This window comes from Xiphias gladius, chromosome 17, assembly GCF_016859285.1.
Source record: "Xiphias gladius isolate SHS-SW01 ecotype Sanya breed wild chromosome 17, ASM1685928v1, whole genome shotgun sequence".
Classification (NCBI taxonomy): Eukaryota; Metazoa; Chordata; class Actinopteri; order Istiophoriformes; family Xiphiidae; genus Xiphias; species Xiphias gladius.
In genome coordinates, this window is record NC_053416.1 from 11,684,800 (window position 1) to 11,710,983 (window position 26,184).

General features: G+C 39.7%; 1 protein-coding gene across 1 annotated transcript; it reads right to left on the reverse strand.

Moving 5' to 3' along the window:
- Positions 1-5,660: 5,660 nt before the first annotated feature.
- gabra6b (gamma-aminobutyric acid type A receptor subunit alpha6b) lies at positions 5,661-24,642 on the reverse strand. Its single transcript, XM_040150558.1, has 9 exons — positions 24,554-24,642; positions 24,274-24,398; positions 23,773-23,840; positions 22,409-22,629; positions 21,760-21,842; positions 20,279-20,422; positions 18,371-18,523; positions 14,125-14,402; positions 5,661-5,921 (listed from the first exon to the last, which is right to left on the reverse strand). The coding sequence occupies exons 1-9, from the start codon at positions 24,640-24,642 to the stop codon at positions 5,661-5,663; spliced, it is 1,422 nt and encodes a 473-aa protein (XP_040006492.1).
- Between the last annotated feature and the right edge of the window lie 1,542 nt (positions 24,643-26,184).

Below are 26,184 nucleotides of genomic sequence, written 5' to 3' on the forward strand. Positions count from 1 at the left end.
CTCGTGCGCTCTTTTTGACTGTGGTATCGTGTGGGCATTTCAGCTGAGTAAAAGGAACCATGGTCATATGCTTAATACTGCATATTGATATATGGAGCCATAAATGTCATAATATTGTAATACTATAGCAGGACACTCTACGGATTACACTGGTACAAATTAAATGGCTGGATTTAAATGAACCATTTAACACAGCTTTGATACAAATGTGTGTATCTGTGTCCATGTGCAATGAAAAAATATTACAAATTCATAGCATTTCATAGGTGGTCTGTTCTAAATTGATAGGACTGCATCGAACTAATTTTCCCGGTAGACTGAGAAACAATAGCGCATATGAAACCGATGTAGCTGATCATTCTATTTTCAGCGAACCAAAGCTATTTTTCAGTCAGATGCTGTTACACGTAAGTAATAATACAGTACATATATATGAAAATAATATACACATTAATACATACATATAATAAAAATACTCAACAGTATCTGGAGGAGAAGAATGCCATGATACAAAGTGCTTATATAGGACTACTAAGAATTAACTGATAACACAGTATGAAACAAGAATTGTTGATCTAATTACCTGCAGTTTTATTTATCTTATATACAGATTTAAAAACTGTTAACTATAAAACATAAGAAGAGTTTTAAAGAACACTTGCGAGCCAACCAGAAGCACGTAATTTCTGTGGCTTCCTGAGCTGCCATGCTGTCTATGCACTTGCCATGTTGACCGGCTCTCAAATATTAGTAACTAATACCTACGAGATACTAATAATACGAGACACTTGCAAGTGAAAAGTCATAACTGTATCCAGTGTGACTTGAAGTGAGTCCCTTGCTCTAGGGTACAATGACAGGACATGCACCCGATGACATACTCATATTGGCTCTTGCAGAGACTGAACTTGTGACCTTTTGGTGATGGAACAATTTCTCTTTAGAGGAGGCTGCCCCGCTACATTAACTATATTTGCCCAAGTAACCAGATGGCCAGTATGAATCTATAGAGTCGGTAAAGAAGACTAATAGACAGTACATTCTTACAGAGACCAGATTCGTCTTTGCTCTGAAATGGCTAGATGATTAATGCTGAGTAGATGAGGTAGAGGGACAGCATTCTGCTTAGCCTGTCGGGCTGTCCTGTCATATGAATGAGGAGGCAGAGCACAGGCAGTTCACCATGGGACAGAGAAAGAGAGAGATTGCCGGGGGGGGGGGGCAGCAGAGAGAGGGAGAGAGTGTTTCTGAGAGAGTGGCACTAAGACAAAGTGAGAAATAGAGAAAGCAATCGAGTGTGAGGGATAGTAGGAAAGAGAGAAACAACATGTATATGTGAAGGGAAAGTCAAGAACAGAGAACAGTTTTCTTGTGTGATAACAATTTATCTTATAAGGGTTTGTAAATGTCCACCTGTCTGGACTTGAGTGCGCACATAGTTGTCATAGTAGGTCCATGTAAACACAGGTAGATACGTGAGAAATGTATTCATCTAAGCACACACAAACTAGGTGACAAGGGTGGATATAGCAATTCCCACGAGGCCACAGAGAAAAATATGATAGATAGGGGATCGTTATTTATATCGGTCTTCTTCGCTTACTGACTGAGTGGCCTGTAATTGAATGATCATTACACCAAAGTTATGGGTACAGCCCCACAGTCGAAAATAGGACTTGAGTTGGAAACAGCATTTAGTGGTTTTGATTTATGAGCAACGATGGAAAAGCTGTTTTTCAGGCGTGGTACTCTGATGGGCAATAAAGAGGAGCAAGGCCTATTGCCTGCGCTTGCTTACTCTGACTTGCATACACCAGTCAGTCTTCCAGCCAGCCAGCCGGCAACCAGTCAGCCAACCAGCTGGGACCCTTCATGGGAGGAAGTGTTTTCAGCAAATTTGTTTCCTTCATGTCTGGCCCTGAATGGCGCTATTCATTAAAATAGCCTCCAGTTGGTAGGCACTGCTGCCATGGCACATTTATACACTTGTACGCCTGCATCCGCACAGAAGTAGACACTCACACCAATTCACCTGCATGCACACTCGCACAAACAGACACTCTTTTCTTCTGGTCCAGCTCATCTATGCAGGAGGGCCTGCTATATTAAAAGCAAAGCTACAAAGAGAAAAAAAAACGGTCTGTCGCATGCACTGCTATCTGTTCTCAGTGAGTTACACTGGAGCTGTATATTTTATTTTTCCGGAGTGAAAAGGACAGCCCGCTTTCATTCACTAGTTGTGATACATGGATTAAGGTGGATCTAGCTCAGAATGAAGGGGTCACTAGTTCGGGTGGTGCTTTATGAGAATAGCAAAGAAATGTAAAGTGTTAGCTGTGGAAGTGGGAAGCATGGTACAGTTGATAGTGATTCAACTACGGTTTATATCACTGAGCAGGAAGGCTGTCATTTTCACCAAAGGTGGTGTACGCGGCCATTTTGCGACTTAAAATAAACCCAACTGTTTATTTTACCACACTTTCTGCAGCAACCGTATTTGGTGGCAGTTTTCCTCCATGCTAGACATCTTGACTTTTACAGCAAGGTAACTGTGACCACAATCGATCACAGTGACAACCTGTAGTTCTTGCTCTGGCCTGTACCAACACCTCGGGGATTTTCAGTTATCAGCCCTGGGGCATTGTGTGCTGTATCACCTCCTCTCCCCTTTCATCACTCCCCTCACTCACTGCGCTTGCACAGTCACACATTGAATGTATTTGCAGACATTCCTGTGTTTTGTACACATTAAGCATATGCACATGAATACACACAGAAACACACATTCATGCTATATTACATATTATTTCCTTATTTTTTATTCCTGTTGTCTCCCAGAGCCTTAAGGCCGTCACTCTGTTGCTTTCCTACAAGCAATTTGACAGGATCAGCTTCTCGCTTACAGTCCCTATCAATTAATAGAAACAGTTAAGAGAGTGTCACTAAGAGGGTTAGTCACACAGAGCTATCCCGATGCCTGCCAACACTGTCGTGTCATCTGCCTTGTCTCAGCTCAGGCCTCAAGGCTTTTCCCTTTTTAGAGAAAGAGCAAGGCAGGGAATGAAAGAAGCTGAACCCACACAGTTGAAAAGCCTCAGGAGTGGTGATGCACGTCGATAGTATGCACATGAATACACAACCGGGCATACACATCTGTTTGGAGTATATGGATGGGACAAATTAAACACACAAACTCACTTAAACACAAACATCATTAAAAAAAAGATTTCTCGGTCAACCAGTATAACCCTCAGGATTCTGTCAAAGTGTCAAACCCTAGAGGGTCCATACTGGTGATGTGGGAGAGCAACACAAATCTCTCGATGTCATCAAAACACCGCAGCGTGATTTCATCTGTTGACAGACTTATTGCTTGGGCAATGACAATGCCATGAAGACTGCTGAGCGCATCTGCTATGAATAAAAACTGTGAGTCATGTATATATCTCAGTTTATCGCATGCATTTTAAAAACCCCACTTGTGAAATTGACGTTAATGTGCCTCTAAGCCTTCACAATTCACCTTGACAGCCACAGGACCTGTCTTGTTTGTTTGATGATTCAGGTGATGTTCTTTGTATTGTATTGCGTTTTGATTAGTAGCATACACCGGCTCACAGATATTATGTACCAAAATAGTTCAGTGGCACACTCTAGTTAGGAATGTGGAAAGTAGGGTCAGGGTTTGGTGCAATTTATTAAAAATATATTATATTTAACAACTAAAACTCAAAGATTCCATTAAAATCTTTAATCACATTTTGTTGGATGAGAATGCAAAAATTACTACAGTTTTCCTGATTAGCACAGAATAGGAAATGTAAATTAAAAAAATGTGTATGACACGGGAAAGCAACACGTCACTTATTTAGCTTTGCACAATTCCTTTTATTTGGGAACTTGCTCCAAATACTGGAAGTCCTGAATTAGAATGTTAATGAGATACAGCTGATAAAATCTGCAGGTGACCTTTGTCGTGACAAATGATAAGAGTAATATTTGCTAGTTAAAAACTGAAATTCTTGCTGCCCGACAATTTTGTCCACGTCTCCTTGCATGTCCACGCTAGCAGCACGGCTTTAGGGGGTTCGCTGTCGGACAGTTGCTCAACCACTTTGGTCCAGACTGAAGTATCTCAAATACTGGATAGATTGCCAGTAATTTGGTTTTTGACCAAATACCTGCAAAAATATCAGTGTCAGCGTTTCACTTTGTTTAGTGCAGATTAAGAAATATTATCTTCCTACTGCTAAAATGGCAACCCCTGCAAACATTACCTGCTATAATTTTCACAGTCAGCAGGCTGACATTAGCTTTTCAGCTCAAAGCACCGCTGTGCCTCAGTACAGTCTTACAGACAGCTAACATGGCTGTATACCATTGTAGTGTATGTCTGGCAAACAAACCCTAAAATAAAAAATGTTTTTTTTTAATAATGCTACTCAGAAACACACCAGAAGTTAAAGCATATTTTCTAATTTTCTTGCCATCATTTAGGCCATAGTTCACTGTGTATGGAAAGCACAGACACCTACAGGCTATGAGTATTGCAGTCCGTTGGCACTGTAGAGTGCCAGACACATTGCAAAACATTGAATGACAAATACAGAGCCTGCCAGTGTTGCCTGGTGGTCTTGTTTTGCAATTATAACTCAGCTACTGTATGAAGCCTGTGACCACTGTTTAACTTGGTTGACACATTTGGAAAAGCCATATGGTAAATAATTACAGCTGAAAGTGTAAAAGCTTTGTGTGGCTGCTGAATAATATATGGGCTCTCAGGCTGGCAAACACACATATAACAGAAAATATATGTATATAATGGAGACAGATATATACTGTAAATTCTCATAATAACCCCCATGACACACACAGATAAACATACTTACATAAACACACAAAAGAAGAGCTGATAAACAAAGCCAAGTACAACTGTACCATGCAACTCGGTGAGACGTACATTTTATCTAGCTAATTTTCTGAGTTTTGGCTCTGAACCATGTTGCGTGGTTCCAGAATCTACATACACATTATAGACTCAATGTGCGGTGTAACATACGCTATGTGATGTGGCATTTTTGGCCCCAAAGTACATGTGAACACACGGCAGTAGCATATACACGCTGATTACCAATGTCCCGCTGACCTCAGAACCAGCTATGTAAGTAAGCTTTGGAAACTTTCACTTATTTCATGTGAGCAATCCATTAAAATCCCTTTTAATGGCCAAGCTGTTGACCATATGAATTCATTTTTATAGTACTGCAGTTACAGCTGTTAAAAATGTTTTATATGAGATTTAGGAGTATAGAGAGGTGAAAAGTCTCACCCTGTTTCACTACACACAATGGTCAGCAGCAACCCCATTTACTAGATGTCTAAACTGACTGGCTGTCCTAAACTAGTTCACATTAGCTGTAGAATAATGGGTTATTACCAACCTATTTAACATACACGCGAGTGCCGAACTTGTGCATATGTTTGGGAGTAGCCTGGCTGAGGTTGTGCAGGATATAACCAAACACATTATATTCAGTGAGGAGGTAGTTGCACAAAAATAGTCTCACCATCACACTCTGACTTGCACGATTAACACCACCATATGCTCCATGTACAACAAAGAAAATGCTGGAATTATCTGTAACAACCATGCCATCTGTTCACCTGGACATCTCCATGGTGTCCTTGGTGAGATAGACGATCCAGTAGACCAGGTTGAAGGCGCCGAACGAAAGGGGAAAGAGGATGCGGGAATATTTGTCGATGATGCTTGTGCCTGTCAGAACGTTGTTGGCCGGTACGGCTGAACCCTGCTGTAGGAAGGCTTGGGCGTTGACAGGTGGGTTGGGAAATGTTTTGGCAGGGCGGTCAAACAGGGGAGCAGAGTTCATCCTCTTCTTCAGCACACTACTGGTATCCACCTTAGAGAGGCAAAGAGGAAAGATATAGAAACTGTGAGAGGAAATTCACATTAAAGAGAATATTATATGGTGTAACATGAGGGTATTAATAATGAAACTGGTGCTCTGCTGTTGTTCCCTGATGTTAGTGCCTTATTTGCAAAGCTTGTGTGTCTGCAGAAAACTATGTCTAGAATACCAATGAGCACCACAGGATTAAGCTCAACAAAGGAAATCAATGATGTTATGCTTTTGATTTGATGTGATTTCAATCCACCTGTTTCATGAAGATTGATGCAGTTGTGGGAAGCAAACAAAACACATTAAACAAAAGAGGCTCACATTATTTTGACACATGGTTATCGCTATGCCTCATCAACTTTCAGTAAACCAGTGTGATCTCAGCACATGATTGCTGCTCCAATACTTGTAAATTAGATACATTTTATGTACAAAGAGAAAGGGAGTACACATCTGGGAAATGGGTCAAGGAACAGCGTGTTGCCTGTAGGTAGACTCAGAGAGTATGAGAGATGGGGACTAAAAGAGAGTGCAATCCCTTTTTAAACCAAAGAAATTGTATAATGTCTTATATCGACAGAAGGACCACAGAATAGAACAAACAGTCACTTCTTGCTGGCTCCATTGATTTATGATGTTGTAGCCAGGAAATTAGTATTAAGAACAATTAAAAGGGAACATAATCAAATATTTAGCATGTTGGCCTGGGAAACCTTGTAATTGCAAGACTGTTTTCTTTATAGGGAGTAAGTAATTTCATATTGAACAACATTACATTTATGTAATGTATATGCTAGTTTGGTAGCACATTTGCATGTGAGAACTAAAACCAGTTCCTGATTCTGAGATAAAATATACTTTTGCAAAATAATGTTCACTACAGTCATGAGTTGGAAGAGCTTTTCACAAGTTTTAGGATATAAACTCCCTATAGTTCTCTGACGGGTCCAGCTTTACTGTTGGACATACTCAGTACACAGTGGATGTTTTTCCAGACTTGAATTTTGGGGCTGATCTTGCAAGATTTAGGTTGGATTTGTAAGGCTACAGGATTACATGCTCCTCTACAGGTTGAGAAACTATTAAACTGTTACAATCCTCTGACTGAGGGGAACACTTCCAAAAATGCATGGTGGCCAATCTAAAATAAGAAGAGATAAGTCCCTGAGTAATTAATTTCACAAAACTTGAAATATTTGCAGATGAAAGGGTTCAACATTCATACGGTTAATGTACGATTAAGAATTGTACAGAATGTTTAATAAAAGATTAAATTATGTTTTATTTTTTTGACATTGGCTTGATGCTCATGTCCAAAACAACCTCATCAGTAATTCTATGGCAGCTTTCATATAACCATTCGACACTGTGGATTTGATTATGTTGAGCCTTCCTTATTATTCCAATTCTGTTTGAAGCTCTGACGTCAGAAACATAACCATGGAAACATAGAAACAGAAACAGAAAAAAAAAAAATCCTTATAGAACATTTCTGTTTTTCCATATCTGAACTGAAGGGCTAAGAAACGAGGGCATTCTATGTTGTGCAGACTGTAAAGTAACCTCTGACAAAATTTCATGATTTTGACTTGACTTGACGATGTACTATAGTAACAGACTCCTGCTGTGAAACCGCTACAGAATATCTTTCTTCCTCTCTGTTAAACCACAAAATTGTAATCCATGGTATCCCTAAAACACGAGATCATCCTTCACTGTGGTATAGTACTGATAGTTGCAAAGTACAGAGTGTGACAAGGAGAGCAAAGAGAAAAAAGGATGCTGCACTGTGATCAAAGAATTTAAAATCCTTCAATTCTCTTCAGGCTTCATTAGTGTGAGACAATTCTTTAAGGCACTGCAATCTTCAGTAAAACAATCTTATCCACACTTCGCTCTTGACAGAGACGAGGGTAAAAAATGTAATGGGGGTGATATGAAAGGTATATAAACTAGAAGAAGGGATAAAAAACAATAGATATGGATTTCTAAAACCCTTTAGTAACATGACAGGGGGAATGGCTGTGAGAGGGAGTGGGTCCAGGTGATCTAACAGCTGGTCATCGCGGCGTTAAGTTCAGTCATCAGTGAATTACAATTTGTGCCCAATCTGTGAGTGAGGTACTGTATGTTTTTCCTCCTGTTGTATCACTGCTCATTTGCGAGGTCAACGTTAATTGAAGTATTGAGGATTTATGCTCCAACAGGAATTTGGTCATAAAGGTCTATTTGTTTTCTCTTGTAACTTGTGTCCAAACCTCCATCAACACGAGGCTGCAGCTTCAAATGCCAGGTACCTGTCACTGTTATGTTTCCTTTTGACTTCAAAGATCATGATCAGAGCATACACTGCATGCATCGCCCGTGCGGTATGTGTATGAGGTGTACTGTATGTGTGTGCGGCGGATCCAATACACAAGCTATTTTTGATAACGACAGCCGGCTTGCTTGGCTTCTTCCTGGTCAAATCCCAGAGGGATCAGCTCCTCTTCTCTTTATCCACTGCTCTGGATTTCAACAGACCCACTTTGACACTGGGAGGATGGGCACTGACTGCTGGATATGTGGATGTTGTTTGGGTGTGAATAGTCATGTACGAGTGTGTGTGTCTGTGTGGGTGGACGGTTGGGTGGGGAGGGGGTACATTCAAGTGTGTTTATATGTGTTTTATACTGTGTGTGTGTGAAATAAGGTTACACTAACTGCATGCAGGTTCATCTCTGTGGGTGTTGAGCGGGTGTATATACGCTTGTGGATGAATATTAGCAGGTGGTAGAAATGGATCTGTATGTAAATGTACTTTTTATATCAGTGTATTTGAAGCCAGACAGTAAGTATCCTCAGTGCGACCACTACGGCAATCTTCTGATTTCCATGGTTAAGGCTTAGAAAATAAGAGAATGAGAATGAATATGAGTTGGAGTAGAAATGCTAAATACACAGTCATATAGGTTAGTGTCGGTGTGTCATGGTCTGCATTCATCACATGTGCTGCAAGAACACAAGATGAACCAGTAAAAGGAGAAATAAAACAAGTGAAAACATAAACTACTTGATTAGCTGCTACTAAAAGCTATTAGCTGATAAAATGTTTTACAACATCCCCTATATATTACATTACATTTTAACATCTATTGTGGGAAAGCAAGAAAACAACCTTTTGGTTTAACATCATGCTCTCCCGCTTCCTAGTTATATAAGTTTACATTCCAACTTGATGAACTGACGAAAATATAGCCACTAACTTGTTATGTGACTGGCTCCGAAGGGAACTATAAAGAAAAATTATAAAGCCCTCAAAAATACGAGTGACAACATAACCCCGTTTGCGAAATCACCAAATGATTCAGTCACACAGTGATCCCCAATGGAACCTTAGGGGAAAAGTCGAAACAAATCACAAAGGTCTTCTTGGAATGATAAAATGTTTCCCCAGGGCTGAAAGTAATGTTTCAGACCAAGTATTGGATTTAAAAATTGGTTTTGACCCGAGCAAACATTTTACCACTCCGATCAGAGAGATGACATCTGTTGGTTCACAAAAATAGCTTTTAGGATGCAAACTGCTGCTGGTTAAAAGGTAGAAAATAATGTTTTAACATTTTCAAAGTTTGCGTGGGGAATGCGTTGTGACTGTGTGCTTTACTAGCACACAAGAACACACGTCCATTAGCAGCTGGTTTACACGATACACTTTCCTACTGAAGTCAGAGGCCACAAAACACAAATAAGGATACTTTAAAGAAGCCAAATGTGATGTTAAATGAAACTGACATTTACCATTCATGAAGGGGGTTCCTCAGTTTCACACTATTTCACTGATCTACAGTTGGTCAAGATAACGCATCAAGAAATGTAGAAATGTACCAGCAAAAGGCGGAGAAAAGGAAGACTGCTAGCCAATATAAACACGCAATGTGATAAAAAACGGCTTTGCAAACATTTTACGAGGAAGGAAATGCATTCAACACATTTTTCAGGCTCCAAGGATACACTGTGTTTTGGTGAGAAACACATAAACATAACATAACATAAACAAGAGTAAACATAAACCTGTTTCCACAAACTACAACTAAAACATAAACATAATAAAATAAACTCCACCGGGTAACTTTAAGTACTGTATGGTACATGAAATATTTCGGTGTCAGCACTCTTGCCTGAGCTCGAAAATCCTAACACTCATTCAATGTAATTATCAGGACACCGGGATGCCAGAACAAATGCTTGAAAATCAAAACTACCCCCCCATTTAATCAGGATGTTCCTTCGCCCAAGCAGTAATCACCAGTCTCATGATTACCTGCACCTGTGGCTGGGCCTATAAATAAAGTTCCCTGCTTTCTATCCCTTTTCTCTTTTTTTCCTTCATTTCCTCTTAGGACTGTTTTATTTTTCTGTTAATTTCCTGCACCACGCACTGCACCACCTACTCACACACACTCCACTGACAATGCATGCAGCACCCTTTACGTTCACTGATAAACACCCCCTTCCCCTTTGTGTTTACAGTTGTATATTTGATTCATTAAATTAACCATTTACCTCATGTTGTTGTGAGGTTTCCATTCCTGTTTTGACTTTACCTGACAGTCATAACAGGTCTTATTGTTTTAAATCGTGACTGAGGGATGGCTATTTCTATTCCCGTTGTGTGTTTTTTTTTTTCCCTTTTCTCTGTGTAATGAAGAGTCTTCCCTCCTACATATTTGGTGAAAGCAGTCATTTTCCATGATGCATCCCTCCCACTCTCTTTCTTTCAGTGTAACTTTCTCTCATGCACACACACACACACACACACACACACACACACACACACACACACACACACACACACACGAAACACAAAAACAAACCACACTGGCACCTCACATCCATCTCTCCATCTTGCTCCTTAAAAATGGACTAGGCCAGCTTTCTCAGCCCCCACTCCACGTCACTGTGGTGGCTGCCCTCCTTCTTGTGAGCCTGCAGTGATCTGCTGGATATTCCCTTAATCTATGGCTCTTACATAATCTGTAGCAACATCGTTCACAGAGCCACTGGCTGTCTCCTCGTGTCACTCTCTGTGGGTATCACACAGTTACAGGGCAGAATAGAGGACTAGGATAGAGGGACGGATGATAGATATACTGTAGATGGATAGATGGATGGATAAGACATTGTATAGAGTGATTAGTGAATTGTATGTAATCGTCTGAGGGGCATCATTTGCTGCATTTTTCAAGTGTGCATATATATGTGCCTGTGTATGTGTTTGAGTGTGTGCTGCAGATTATGTGTGGATGTGTGTTCTTGTGTGGGGATGTGAGGACAAGCGTGGATAAAGTGGAGATTTTGGTGTTTCATCGTGTATGTATGTGGTTGGCAGAAGCAAAGCAAAGAGAGGGAGAAAAAGAGAGGGAGAGAGCAAAAGAGGGATGGTCATGAGATGTGTGTGTGTGTGTGTGTGTGTGTGTGTGTGTGCAGGAGTGAGAGAGGGAGAGAGTGTGATGAGAGAATAGGAGTTCACATGAAGAGCACAGCAGGGGTCTAGAGAGAAGAAGCAGAGAAAGAGGGATAATGTTAAATGTTGGTACATTTTTGTGTATGTGCATGAGGGGGAAGGAAAGAAGGGGGGGTGGAGGTATGTACATACGTGATGTAAGTGAGTGAGATTATGATTTTCTCTGAAATGAGGAAGAGGATAAAGAAGAGATTGTATATACTGTGCATTGTTTACACTGCACATGCTGCATGTGTGATTGCAAATAAGCAAATGGGTGAACAGGAGGCAGAAGAGAAATTGCATGGCCTTCAACACTCAGGCACAGAGCAGTCTCATTCATCAAAGCCTTTGAAAAACACCTTTAAAAAGATTCCGGTACACAATGGAGAGAGGAAAACCAATAATTCAGCAAATTGACCTACTACTAATCTGTCAACTAAGAAATTCAACTGGCAGAATGTCTGAATGGAAGCAAGATCTTAACAAAACAGAGTAAAAAACAATGAACCAGAGGTTGAAAGTGGTTGCTACATGAAATCACAAAAGTCATCAGATGAATGCGACTGTAACTACTGCAGCCTAAACATTTAAACAGTGCGTCTAAAATAATAAAACCACACGAGATAAATAACATAAAAGGCTTCAGAGCCCTGTTTGACGATAGAAAACTTCATTTTCTCTTGCACGTTTAGCAGCTCAGTTGCTACCTGCTGCCACAACATAAGACAGACAGGGAATAACTAACCTGTCAACATACATCTGTATTTGACAGCATATACAGTATATGTATAATGTATACGTAGAATGTATAAAATTAGCATATATCGTATGACATGAGTATATTGGTATAGTCAGACTGCATGTACACCTGTACATAAGATATGTAATTTCTTTACCCACTATTTTCCTTTATGTGCTTTTGCAACACAGATGTCTTTGTGTGTCATGCCAATAAAGTAAATTAAAACTGAAAAAGAATAGAGCATTCAGATTGAAATAGTTAAATAAAGGCAAAGAGCTGAGAATGAATTTAGACAGAAAGACAAACAGAACAAGACAGACAGGAGGAGAAATAGAGACATGCGTAGCAAGGCACTAGAACTGAGCAGGTCAAACCAGAAAGATGAAAGACATGATGAGTGTGAAATAGAACTAGAAATATAGAGAAATGACAGTGACAGAAAGTTTATATGCATACATATAGCACTCCACCTCCGTATCGCAGGCTATAATGGCAAGCTATTCTTTGTTATTTTGGTTAACCTTTGGCATCAAATAATGCACATTGGATCAAAAATTATATCCCATCAACTCTGAGTCATAACTTGGTCAAACCAAAATCGATAGCAGGTCATACACATACTGCTGGAATCTCTATACCCGCGATTACAGTGCAACCAGTCACTTCGTGTGAAACATGATCATTCATGGTGCAATTTCACCAAAATGAAAACAAATATAGTTTAGCTTCACATCAGCAAAATGTGACTGATCCGTACAGGAAAAAAACAAAACAGTTGTGCTCCCTTCATCGGCTGGGATCAACTCATTTTTATGCATAAAGCTTCTAGCACCAGTTTCAATGCAAAACATGCTTCAGTTCATTTTAATGTACAGGTAGTGGTACATTAATGCTGTGAGACCAGAAGTGCGGGCAGTTAGGTTACTAAAGTCAATCTCTATATGCCTTTTCTAATTCAGATATTTTATGCTGGTATGTTGTTTTGAAACATTACATAGACAAAATACGCTTTATTACATGTTTGACAAAGTTCAATAACAGAGAACAGCTCAGAACACGAGTACAGACGTTATAATGAGTAACTTTAAGCAAAGGATTTAAAAGCCCTGAGTAGAGTTCCGCTGTTTAGCCGCTCAGTTTAGATTTGTGAGAAAAAAAGACAGAAGCACATCCGGCAGAGTAATTTGATGAAGAGATGCAGAGGCATGTAATGAGGCCACATGAAGCCTTTTTCCTTTACTGTGAGTGCAGCTTCGGCTCTGATAACATCATTTATCACTGCCGCTAAGAGCAATTTATGAGGTCTGCATCTGTACACAACACCAGTAATCCTACCCCTGCCTTTAACCTATACGACAAGTTGAAAGTGATTGTGTGTCTGTCATTATGAGGTTAATGCAATGTAATGACACATTTTCATAAACCTTTGCACAAGCCTAAAAAGGATGTTGATATATAGGAACATCTCGGCTTGTAGTTAAGAGCTGATGTGTAGCTACAGTTGCCTGTTACCTCACACATAGAAGCATGATCTTTATCAGTCCACCACACAGTGAGCTTTACAGAAAAAAAAGAAGAAAAAAAAAACGAGTGCACTGTCATTTGCTCGGAACTCTGTATTAGTAGAGTTTGGGTATCTGAATTGATAACAGGAGAGAAAAAGTCGAATCAGTGTGTCCCTGACTTTTGTATCATGTTTCCATTCTACCTGCCATCCTCTTTGACTGATCAACAAATTACATGGAGCATTGATATTAGCGACCATTGTATTTTGTTGACAACGAAATGTACTTAAAACCCAGATGACAAAAACCAAAGGGAAGTAACTGAGTTTACACTTTGCAACAATCTATTGAATATTTGAAGCTTCACCTGGTTCCCTTTCTTAAGTACGCAGGTTTTAAATCTTGAGTCAGAACCCATTTACTAATGCATGCCAACGCAACAAGTGTGAAACAGTGGGGCGGACTTACTGAGGAAACCTCTCCATCAATCCCTGCGGCTGCAGCAGGAGCTGCGGCTGCAGCTGCTGCTTCCTGAGCCGCCGCCTTCATGGCGGCTGCCTTTCGCAGCTCCCGGTTGGCTTGCAGGGTGGAGAAGTAGTTGACGGCCGCAAACTCAATCAGGGCGGAGAAGACGAAGGCAAAGCAAACGGCAATGAACCAGTCCATGGCCGTGGCGTAAGAAACTTTGGGGAGGGAGTGGCGGGCGCTGATGCTGAGTGTTGTCATGGTCAAGACAGTGGTGATACCTGCATACAGGGAGGAGACAGAAGTTAGGAAGATGCTGCTTGTGATTTCACATCTTATCCTAATGGGACCGATGTTTTGGTGTGCTGTGACAGTATTTTAGTTGAAATTTATTTTCTCTCGGAGGATTAACATTTTGTAAGATATACTTATTTGCTTCACTGCAGAGAGTTATATGATAAAATCAATACCACTCTCCAGCCTGTGCATCAAATATAGATCTAGAGCCAGGAGGTGGTTAGCTTTTGGATAAAGACTGAAAACATGGGAAAACAGCTAGCCTGACTTTCTCCAAATTTCTCGAATATGCCTTCTATCTCTACATTTCTGCTAATGTAACTCCCTGCAAAACCACAACCTGTCGTGTTTACATTTGTGTTCGTGTGAGGATCGATCAAACAAGATATAACATGTAAACTAGTGAGCTTTAGAGGCACTAGTAGGCATATTTTTGAAATTTCGGACAAAGCCTGATTAGCGGTTTGTCTCCAACGATTATGGTTTATGATAAGTTAAGCTAAATTAAGAAGCTATAGAGAATAACTAGGTTCCAGATAAGTGTGAAGTGTGTTGATGTAAATGTGTGCGTGTAGGTTTTTATTTTATCGTGTATCTGAGAAATGATAATATGACTCAAGGCCTAGGAACTATTGTGAATTGCACACACACACACACACACACACACACACACACACACACACACACACACACACACACACACACACACACACACACACACAAATGTAATGTTACACTATATATTAGAAAAAATCTTAAGTGTAAATAGCCGCAGTTAAGCCTGCTGTCTTTTCTCCAAATTCATAGATCGAATCTATCAGGTCTTCTCAGAAAAGCTATTTTTTCATTTAAGTGCCAATCAGAACTGCTGCTTCTCTTTGGAAATTGCAATTTCAACTGTCTTAAAATATTACCATCTGGCAAATAACGTTTGTTATCACTTTAGCAATGCAGAGATGATAGCAGTTGAAGCACTCATGTTCACTCTGTTTCATGGCATATAACTAGAATGTCAGGCCATGTGGCATTTCAGCTCAGTAAGGTTTGCCAAAAAGTCACTTCAGGGGATGCTAATCTGCCCATAAGCAGACTGGCACACAAATAAAAGAGACAAAAATATCTGTAAACATTCTCGGGAGAGCCATCCAGTAAGATGACCAGACAAAAGCCACAAAGCATTTGCTCAGATTTGTTTATCTATTAATAAGTATCTCACAATATGGGCTAAAGGTGAGATGACAGGTAGCTGAACGGAAGAAAGAATGGATGTGGGCGCAGATGAGGATGAAAGAAAGAAACATGTATGGGTGTATCAGGGGACAGCACAGACTGCCAGGATCCCCATAGAAAACGAAGAAAAACACAGTATAAATCTGAGGCCATTCATAACTTCTCTTGGATACATGGCAGTTTGAAATTAGTTTGGACTACACAAAAGGTCCATGGCAGTTGCATTTTAGAGGCAATTTTGAAGTGTCAAACTATCAAAACATACTAAAAGAATAAATGTGAAGTTCAATTTTTGCCACTAGAGAATCACGTTTTAGTCACTAGAGAAGGACCTTCCTCTGTCTTGCCCAAATTCCATCCTTATTAAGTCAGATGAAGATGCTGACAATGAGCATCTCCTTTAATAGCCCATTTACAAAGTACAGATCTAATTGACTTTCATCAAGCTAAAGCAAGCAGGGAAAAAAGGGTCATTGAACACTGCTGTCCATGCTTTTACCAAATGTGCACTGCAGTTGTGCACATTTCATTTAGCAGCCTGGGATCTCATGGGGGATTTAATGCACCTAATAATATCTCAAAAGCATTTTCTACACATCACTTCAGCAGTGAAAGGTTACAACTCTCAAATACGACCTCCTCCAATAGCCAACCAATGCTCACTGTGTCAAGCTCAAGCACAAGTTAAATGATTGCAAAGGGGAGGAGGGATATGGGATGAAAGCCTGTCAGGGTAGGAGGGAGAGGAAAGAGGAAGAAAAAGAAGGAACGAACAAACGAGTGTAGGAGGGAGGGGGATGAAGTATAAAGACAGGATAGAAATTAAATGCTCGGGGCATTTATGTGCTTTTATAGGAAAAAAGCAAGGTACAAATTAGGCCACACTCAATTAAGTCTGTGAGACTTGTGCTCAAGGGACTTTCAGCTCTTAGGTTGTTGACAATCCAGCCAGCAACATACAATGGCCTAATGTACTGTCAGGGTGGAGCACAACCATATGGCAATTTCTCCTCTCTTCACTCTTCTCTTTTCTTCTCTTCTCCACTCTTCTCTTCTCTTCTCTTCTCTTCTCTTCCTTCTCTTCTCCCTCATTCTCAACTTTCTATCTCACATGCACCATCCACAGCATTAATGCACATGCTCAGTTAATGGCTTTCTGGTCACATCATATGCTTTATACCAGAAAAAAAAACACAACTACATACTGTAACTCCAAGTAATTTAAGAGCTCATGAGCAAGGGGACTTTAAATTTAGAAACAAACTATATCGCATTTTGAATATGAAGTCTGGCCTTTTGTGATGAAAAATCGAATATGTGGTATTGGATTTTTTTCTATATAACCGCCTCTAAAATACCCAGCGTCCGCTGTGTTCACCCAGAGCTCCTATTCAACAACAGCCAATCCAGAGAATAAACTGTATTTTTTATCGTACACCCAATATTGAGTGAAATGAAAACAGCAGGACAAGTGAGGTTAATGAGTTGCCACAGATGTGCTTTCCACATGGGTTTTCAACTTCCACACTAAGACTAATGATTGGGATCTATTTTCCAAAAAAGTGTGCAGGCTCGTTGGAGTGCTGGCTCACTTCCAAAGACAAGTGCAGACCACAGAACCATAATCTACAAGGGGCCAGCAGTGTAACTCCGATCAGCTGCAGCTTGTTGAAATTTAACGTAAGGGGAACTGAAATTAAAAAGGATAGAAATGTCTGTACACTTCCACACAATTTCCCCATTTTTGTCCTCTTTTTTTTGTCTCAGTCTTTTTGTCTTTGTCATGCCTCTTACTCTCTCTCTCTGTCTTTGTTCAGTGTCTCTCACCCTCTCTGCTCCTGAGGCTAGAGCTTGGTGGCAACTGTAGCGTGATGTAATGTGAGCAAGAGGAACCTGTGAGTGCTCGGAAGAGGGCCAAGTAAACATCCTCCCCCTCTCGGCCCTTGCATGACCAATTTCAAAAAGGACATTTATTCCCAATTAATTCAGCTCCACCACAGTGGAGGAGGAATAGAGATAATGAAGCAAGGTTAAAATATACTGTAATTACTGTGTTTGCCTGTTTTCCTGCAGAAGATTGTATTTTAAGGACAAGTCTGTGCAGTTTAAACCAATCAGAGTGAAGTAAATGAAAACGAAAAGTATGCTTGCTTAAAGTTTGCAGAGCTAGACTCACACTGGGGTTAAGCAGTGGGTGGCGAGTCCATAAATATAGAAAATGTTCAGTTGAGTTTTTGATACTTTATTGAGTTTTGAGAGCTAAAATCTTAGTGAGAAGAAAAACTTGATAAAACGCATGCAACATGTAAAAGTAAGACTCATCAGAAACTGGTAGACACTACACCATAATGGATGGTACATCAGAGTCACAGCTTTAAAAATTCCTAACTGTCTTGTTCTGTTTGGTGAATTGACCTAATTTACATTTCCCCCCACATTATAGTCATATTTTAATTCCAAGTAATTGCAATCATGCAAAATGTCAACTGAGAAGACTTCTTTATCTACAAAAATAAAGCCTTACCTAACTGCAAGACTTTTTTGTTGCAATTTTTGGCAGCTAAAAAGAGAATGGTCATGAATTTTCTAAATGTCTCCATTCCAACAGTAATGTAATGTGTTCCTCTCCTCCCTTTTCACTTCAAACATTTTGAAAATAGACTTGAAACTTGCATTGGTATTCATACAGCATACGAGTAAAGTGAATTTAAAGAAATCTTACCAAACACAGTCCGAGCTGGAACTGATTCCTTATTAATCCAGAAAGAGACTTGGGCCAGGATAACAGTCATAATACAGGGAATGTAAGTCTGAATCAGGAAGAATCCCATTTTTCTTTGTAGATGGAAGTGGACGGTCATGATCACATATTCACCTGAGACAGTAAACACATGATATTTGTGTTCCCATTGGTCACAAATCAGAAATTCATTGATACATAGGTGGACTAACTCATATAACATCTTTCCAAAAATGTAAAATATCCATTTTGTGCAAAAATGGTGATACTGATATGTACTGTTTTGTCAGTGATATAATGGATAAAATCTACAATAATACTTAAAGGTTTTAATACAACATTGTATCTTATTAAAGATACCTTGTTTTGCAATTAAAGCCTTCATATCACAAATTTTTCCCTGATCAATCTACACTTAATACCCCATAATGACAAAGCGAAAACAGAAGTTTAGAAATGTTTGCAAATTTATTAAAAATGAAAAACTGAAATATCACATTGACATAAGTATTCAGACCCTTTGCTATGGCACTTAAAATTTAGCTTTCACTTGCCTCCCATTTCTCTTGATAATCTTTGAGCTGACAATGCTTATCAGAGCATAAGCCAGACCATTAGGTGGAAGGAACTGCCTGCAGAGCTCAGAGACAGGATTGTGTTGAGGCACAGATCTGGGGAAGGCAACAAAAACAATTCTACTGCATTGAAGGTTCCCAAGAGCACAGTGGCATCTATAATTCTTCAATGGAAGATGCTTGGAACAACCAGGACTCTTCCTAGAGCTGGCCTCCCAGCCAAACTCAGGGGAGAAGGGCCATGATAAGAGAGGTGACCAATAACCAAACGGTCACTCTGGCTGAGCTCAGGAGATCCTGTGTGGAGATGGGGGGAACTTCAAGAAGGACAATCATCACTGCAGCACTCCACTGTTCAGGGCTTTATCACAGAGCGACCAGACAGAAGCCTCTCCTCAGTGAAAGACGCATGAAAGCTTGTTTGGAGTTTGCAAATAAGCACCTAAAGGACTGCGAAACAAGATTCTCTGATCTGATGAAATTGATTGAACTGTTTGGCCTCAATTCTAAGCGTCATGTCTGGAGGAAACCAGGTATCGTTAATCACCTGGCCCAACAGTGGGGGTGTCTTTCAGCAGCAGGAACAGGGAGACTGCTCAGATTTGAGGCAAAGCTGAACAGAGCAAAGTACAGAGATATCCTTGATGAAAACCTGGTCCACAGCGCTAAGGACCTCATACTTGGCCAAAGGTTCACCTTCCAACAAGACAATGACCCTAAGAACACAGCCAAGACAACAGAGGAGTGGCTTAGGGAACACTGTGAATGTCCTGGAGTGGCCCTGCCAGAGCCCTGACTTGGACCCAATCGAACAACTCTGGAGAGATCTGAAAATGGCACCGACGGTCCCCATCCAACCTGACAGAGCTTGAGAGGATCTGCAAAGAGGAATGGCAGAAATCCAGGTGTGCAAAGCTTGTTGCCTCATACCCATGAAAACTCGAGGCTGTAATCGATGCCGAAGGTGCTTCAACTAAGTACTGAGTAAAGGGTCTGAATACTTATGTAGATGTGATATTTCAGTTTTTCCTTTTTAGTAAATTTGCAAAATTCAGTTTTTCGCTTTGCCATTATGGAGTATTGAGTGTAGATTGATGAGGGAAAAATGTATTTAAATGATTTTTAGCATAAGGCTACAACAGAACATAAAAAGTGAAGGGGTCTGAATACTTTCTGAATGCACTGTAACTGCAGACCACACTCAAACATGTAGCTTCAAACTGTGAAAGGGAAACCTGAGAATCTAATCTCAACACATACTAAACATCGGATTGGATTTAGCACAGTTCTGAGCACATTTAGAGTCTTTACTCACCTGTATTGGACTTTAGCCTCTCGCTTGAAACTGTTTGACCGATGAGGTCGTACTGCAGCAAACTGGATGATTCCTGTGGCACCTCGACAGAAGAAAGAGGACCTTTCTTCCATGTGTACACAATCTCACTGATGGGGTAAGCATCTAGACAGGATGAATGAAGAATTTTGTTAAAACCTGGACATCCACCATTTTGTAAACGTGTTCTTTTCCTTCTTTCTTTTTAAAATATTTTAAGGAATAGTGCAAAGTGCAAAGAAACTGACACTTTGAGAGAATAACAGCTGCTTCCTGGTTTGCGGTTTTCAAAACATACTTCATGGTGTGAACTCCCAAAAATAACGATAAACTGAAACATTATCAATATCTTTGACTTGACTTCTCATATTTTTTGAAAAAAATTGAAACCATCATTAAAGGGGACATGAGCAAATTAGTAATGTTATTGTTGGTACAAAATGACGAGAGTTACAGATAACATTTAGATTTTATTGTTTTGATAATTTCAACACTTTTGTTAGCCTGGTCCTCTATACACTTTACACATATTGAATGAGGAACTCCTGGCATAGATTTCTTTTTTTGGTAAACCTTTATAATACAGCCTGCTTCTAACTGTGTAGTTAAAGAGGAAATATGAGTCATACAAAGCCACACATTATTGTAGAGCCTACATAACTTATTATTACCATGTAATTAAAAATAATTAAAATACCAATTACTAGGTTCTTAATTGAACATTAAAAATTAACTATGTTTGATCCACTTTCATCTATATTTTTACATTACTTTATTATAGTTTTTCCTCCTTGTAGGAAAGTAGAAACCTTCCGTTTCTATAAACTCGAGAAAGGCATGTTTGTTTTCTACTCCAGTGTATCTGTTATGAGCTGCTGCAGTGCCCTTATTCCAAAACATACAATGAAGTCGAAGACATTATACTAAATCCCTGCAGTGTGCGTGTAGTTACCCTCCACTCTTGTATACCGTATTTTTTCTCTAAACACAACAGTAGCATTTGTTAATGAGCAAAACTACAACATACATTTTTTTATTACACAGTAATCATAAGGTATGTGGGCGGCAACATAAAGTGTGCCTGTTATCCACATTTTACTTTTTAATTACACAGTATGAACATGGTTGGTAAAACCCTACTTCCCAAACTTCAGTTTTGTCTCCCAGTGCTATACCCCGCAGAAACACAGTATTTACAAAAAATACTCCAGACTTTAATTTATTTCTCCTTTCCACTAAAAAGAACCAGTTGTAAATCCTGGGTCATATTACAAAGTGTTAGCAGTTTTTTTTTTTTTTTTTTTGTTTTTTTTTACATTTTCCCTAATGTACTGTATGTAACATTTCAAATTGAAATCTTTGAATATATCCTGTCAGGCAGTCACTTACTCAGTGTGAGAGTAATCATTTGAGAGTGACAGCATCTGTCAGACTAGTGAGGCTTAACAAAAAAACAAACTCACAACTCCCAAATTTGAGCGGGCAGGCATGGCCGTCCATCGGGAAGTTCATCAGACGCATGGGGCACTCTGCATTTATAGTTAATCTGTCAGAATAGAGACGAGTTGGAAGACATGTTTGCTTTACACCGGTCAGCCATAACAATAAAACCAGTCACCAGTTTTAATGTTTTAATGAACTCTGTGGAGATGAATACGTAATGGTATTTCTTGTTATATCCTGGCAATATGTAATATCTTGTTGAAGAGAAAAATGTAACTGTACCTCTCAGCAGGTAACAAAAAACAGAAGTTAAGAATATGGATTAAAAAAAGCTCTTGAACTTAATCAAATGTTTTAAAGTAAAGTGGATCCACCTAGATAATCTGATTATTTTAATAAATCTGTTTCTGTGCCATCAGTAACTCTAGGGGCATTTTTTTCGTCCCACATATGTCCTTTTGGACCAAAGCTGGAGTCATGTTTGTTTGAATCGCTATCCAGGCCTGTTTTCAGTATCAGATGGCACATATCTTGTTTTTGGAATGGCACCCCTCATTTCTTTTCATGTCTGTGCATATTCTTGGATGCTTGTTTGTTTGATTTGCTTTCCAGGTCTGTGCTCTATTCCGGTCTTGGCTGGGTTTGGAGCTCACTGTCCAGCACTGTTACCTCATGGTGTAGAGGATAGTTCCGTTCTGCATGATGCGAAACAGCTTGTTGGGGGTGGTCATGTTGTGAGAGATCGACCTCTTGCCATTCCGGAAAAAGGTGTCCGGCGTCCAGATCTTGCTGACCATCAGGTTGTTGAGCCGCAGGATCTCAATGGGGCCCTCAAATTTCAACCGTTCATCAATCCATGTCTGACGAAAGAACACATCCATGGTGTATTCCTGGACGGGGGTTAGAACATGGTTAAGGATTTATTTACTACTATTATAGCCACTCCTACTACTGGGGCTGCTTCTGCTCCTGCCACCACTATCTCCACTACCCCCAGAGAGAATGGCAGATGGGTTGGAACCTGCTGGATAGAACACTGGCAATGTGATGACTTTTTTTTTCTTTTTTTTTTTTGTTCCATTTATGGACCATTGAATTATTTCTGCCCTGTACCAATGAAATTTTTTTAGGTTTGTGCTTATTTATAAATTTTGGATTCAAGAAATTTAATTATTGTTATTTATTTAAAGGGACTCATATATGGAATTATTAGATACTACCAAGTCCATGTAGGACACAGACACACTGTAACCTCATGAAAATATCCCCAAGATGATGTCTCTTTATAATGTATATGAAATTCCCTCAAAAGCCAATGCAATTTAAACTGATACCAAAACATAAATATCTTTTTATTCAATGGTTTTAGGTTATCTTCTCTTTTATCTTATCTTTTATGGAATACCAGGTCTGGAAATGAAATGAATTAATTAACAGATTGATGATTAACTCATTAAATATGTATATATATTATTTTATCTACAGAGTCAGCATAAAAGCTACAGTACAAGTCCATTCTGGATGCTTTTTAGATCAAATGGATAGCCTTGCTGCTCTGAAGAGCCTTTTACATACCTCTCTATTGAACTGCCACCAGCATATCACATGGCAGTTCATGTAGGCTTTCGATGCCGTGAAACGGTATCGAAAGCCTAAAGCCTAAACAGTGTAGAGTACAAGACACATACAGTGCTCAGCCTATCCCATGACAGGAGTAGCCAGCCTATCCCGTCCCAACATCAGCCAGATCTCTCTCTCTCTCTCCCTCTCTGACGGGGGGATTGTCAACCAGATTAAAATCCTAAGCTGCACTAATGACATCCTGCCCAAATGCTGGAATAATGAAGGCTAAGAGAAACCATGACTTGAAGCTATATGCACAGAGTTACGGGGAAAACTGTACATATTCTCTCTCGTGTTCATACAATGACACCGACTTAACAAGTGATGAAACAAATGTATGTATGTGAACATCGGTTAAGTAGCCTATGTAGCCTATATCAGTTTTTCAGCGGTCAGTATGGTTTACATACCATCTCAACATCTGAAACAGGTCCAAAGCTGGTGACAAAGATGTCAGTTTTAACCTCTGTAACTGGACCTACAGCAGAGGGATAAGTAGTTGCTTTGACAAAGACACAAACAACAACTTTGGATCACACATTTTCATGTTTTTCAAAATATAAAGCCGTTAAAAGTAAAGTTATATTTAATGTGCAGCCCATACACAGAGCAAAATAGCAACTGAAAACCAAATTCCTTTAAAGGACAAAAACAAGACCATGAAATTGATTCTAAGTTGATTCTCAAATTCAGTTTCCAGTTGTTCGCTGGTAATTTTGTCAAAACTGTGTAAAAAAAAGATACTGAAATATTACTCTACTATACTGTAATACTGTAATAACATTAGTTGAAAATGATGCACGCACAACTACTGGAGCAAAACTTTATCTTCTGAGAAAAGGAAGATGAATCCAATCATTTTTGAGGCAATATAATATAAAAAATGCATTATGACACGATCATTAGCATACCTCCAAAGCCGGGTCGCAGCCTGTTGTCATAGCCATCCAGTAATCTATCCAGTATACGCGTAATGTTATCCAAATAGATACTGGTCTCACTGTGTTGATTTCCCCAAACACTGCTCGCACTGTAACTGAAGTACATATGCACTAATGAAAAAAAAATATTTCAGCAGATAAGAAAACAGTGTAAAATACAGAGTTTCTGTGGATGCACAGCCATCCACAGTCTTTGGTTGCCGTGCGTAAAAGTAGGAGAAGATACAGAGGAAAGAGTTGTCATACTCACCAAGACAGAAATAAGCAAGTTAAAATGAAAGCCATGCCTCGCAAACACCCCACAACTAGAAATCCCTGGTCAACTTTCAAAATCAGCATATTGCATCACGTAAAAGCATGGTTAAACGCGAGTCAGGTCTTCTTTGAGTTGTGAACCGTGCGAGGATATCGCGCCAGTCCAGAACGACTTGACTTCCCCTCTAGTGCGGTTGCGCCCGCCTCAGCCTGAATCGCTCAGTTGGAAAAACCTGAAGAGTTTTGAAGAGAGTGGAGAGGAGGGACGAGGGGGGCACTAACATCAACCGAACAGGGCATTTTACAAGAAATACGCTGGTCTCGTGTTCAACTTGGATATTTAGAAAATGCTTCTGTTTGATGGAAAATAATGGCGGTTACTGTGCCTATTTGATTAAGAAGGCTTGAAGAGAAAAGCGATGAAGAGAAATAGAAACAGAGAGGGGAGGGAGAAGCGGAGAGAGAAGCTTGCACAAATACAGTACTATCATATCAATGGACAGCCTCTGACCTTTTGAATGCAGCATAATTTTTAAATGATATAATTTTGCTACCGCCTTCTCAGCTTTTGTTACCTGTGTGTGAGCGCGCATGTGTGTGTATGAGAGAGAGAAAGAGAGAGAGAAAGAGAGAGAGAGAGAGAGAGAGAGAGAGAGAGACTACAGGGCTCGGCCATGCACAGACAGAAAATTGCTGCTAGAGATAAAACATGATGAACTGTGATTCATATAGTGGTTGGGTGGTTGAGTGGAGTGGGTGGTAGATACATTTGGTGCAACTTCAAATCCACAATATCCATAGACCAAGAGCAAGGGGAAAATACCACACTGTCAAAGTCAGCTATTCCTGCTGGGCTGACATGAGTTTATTTCTGTTGCACAAACACAATTCAGGAAATTCCATCATTTTCACGGGTGCTCAGTGAAGTTGAGCTCGCAGGGGCGCATCCAGCAATGTGCACACCCAACAACTACTGGGTTATGGCACAGAGACAAAAGAGAAAGGCAAATGTTAATCCTTGCTGGCCAAGTTCAAAAGTCGGATTTGTCACATTTTTTAGTCATTGCAGGTTAAAGGTTGGATGAAAAAAATTTGTACCAGTCTTCCATTCAATATGAGGATAATTTGAAGAAAAGGTTGGTGAAGAAATAAGAAAGCAAACATTGTGTGGGAGGGACCTTTTGACTGAGCTACCCTTTGTGACTTAAAAGATGATTATAACTTTTGTAATGCACATAACTTATCTAACCCTAACTTCACCTTAAACTGAAAAAAAAAAAAAAAAGATACAATGTTTTGATGTTACAACTTCGCCGAATGTCTTCTCTATGCTATGTGTCCATTGATCAATGAACTAGAATACTTTATTTCACCAGAGCATTACTTTTTCACCACGAGTGGTATCATAGTCATATTATCAATAATTTGTGTGAGGGAAAAAATATAGGATGTTCTTCTGACAGCGTTCAAACGTGGAGACTGATTACGCAACATAATCCTTCAACTCTGGTCTCTTTGTACTCAAAACACAAGTTATATAATGATCTCAAAATATGATTTAAATCATATGCAAACGACAATGGGTCACTTTCAGATCAAGTGCGTCCAGAGTTAGTCCTTTCAAAG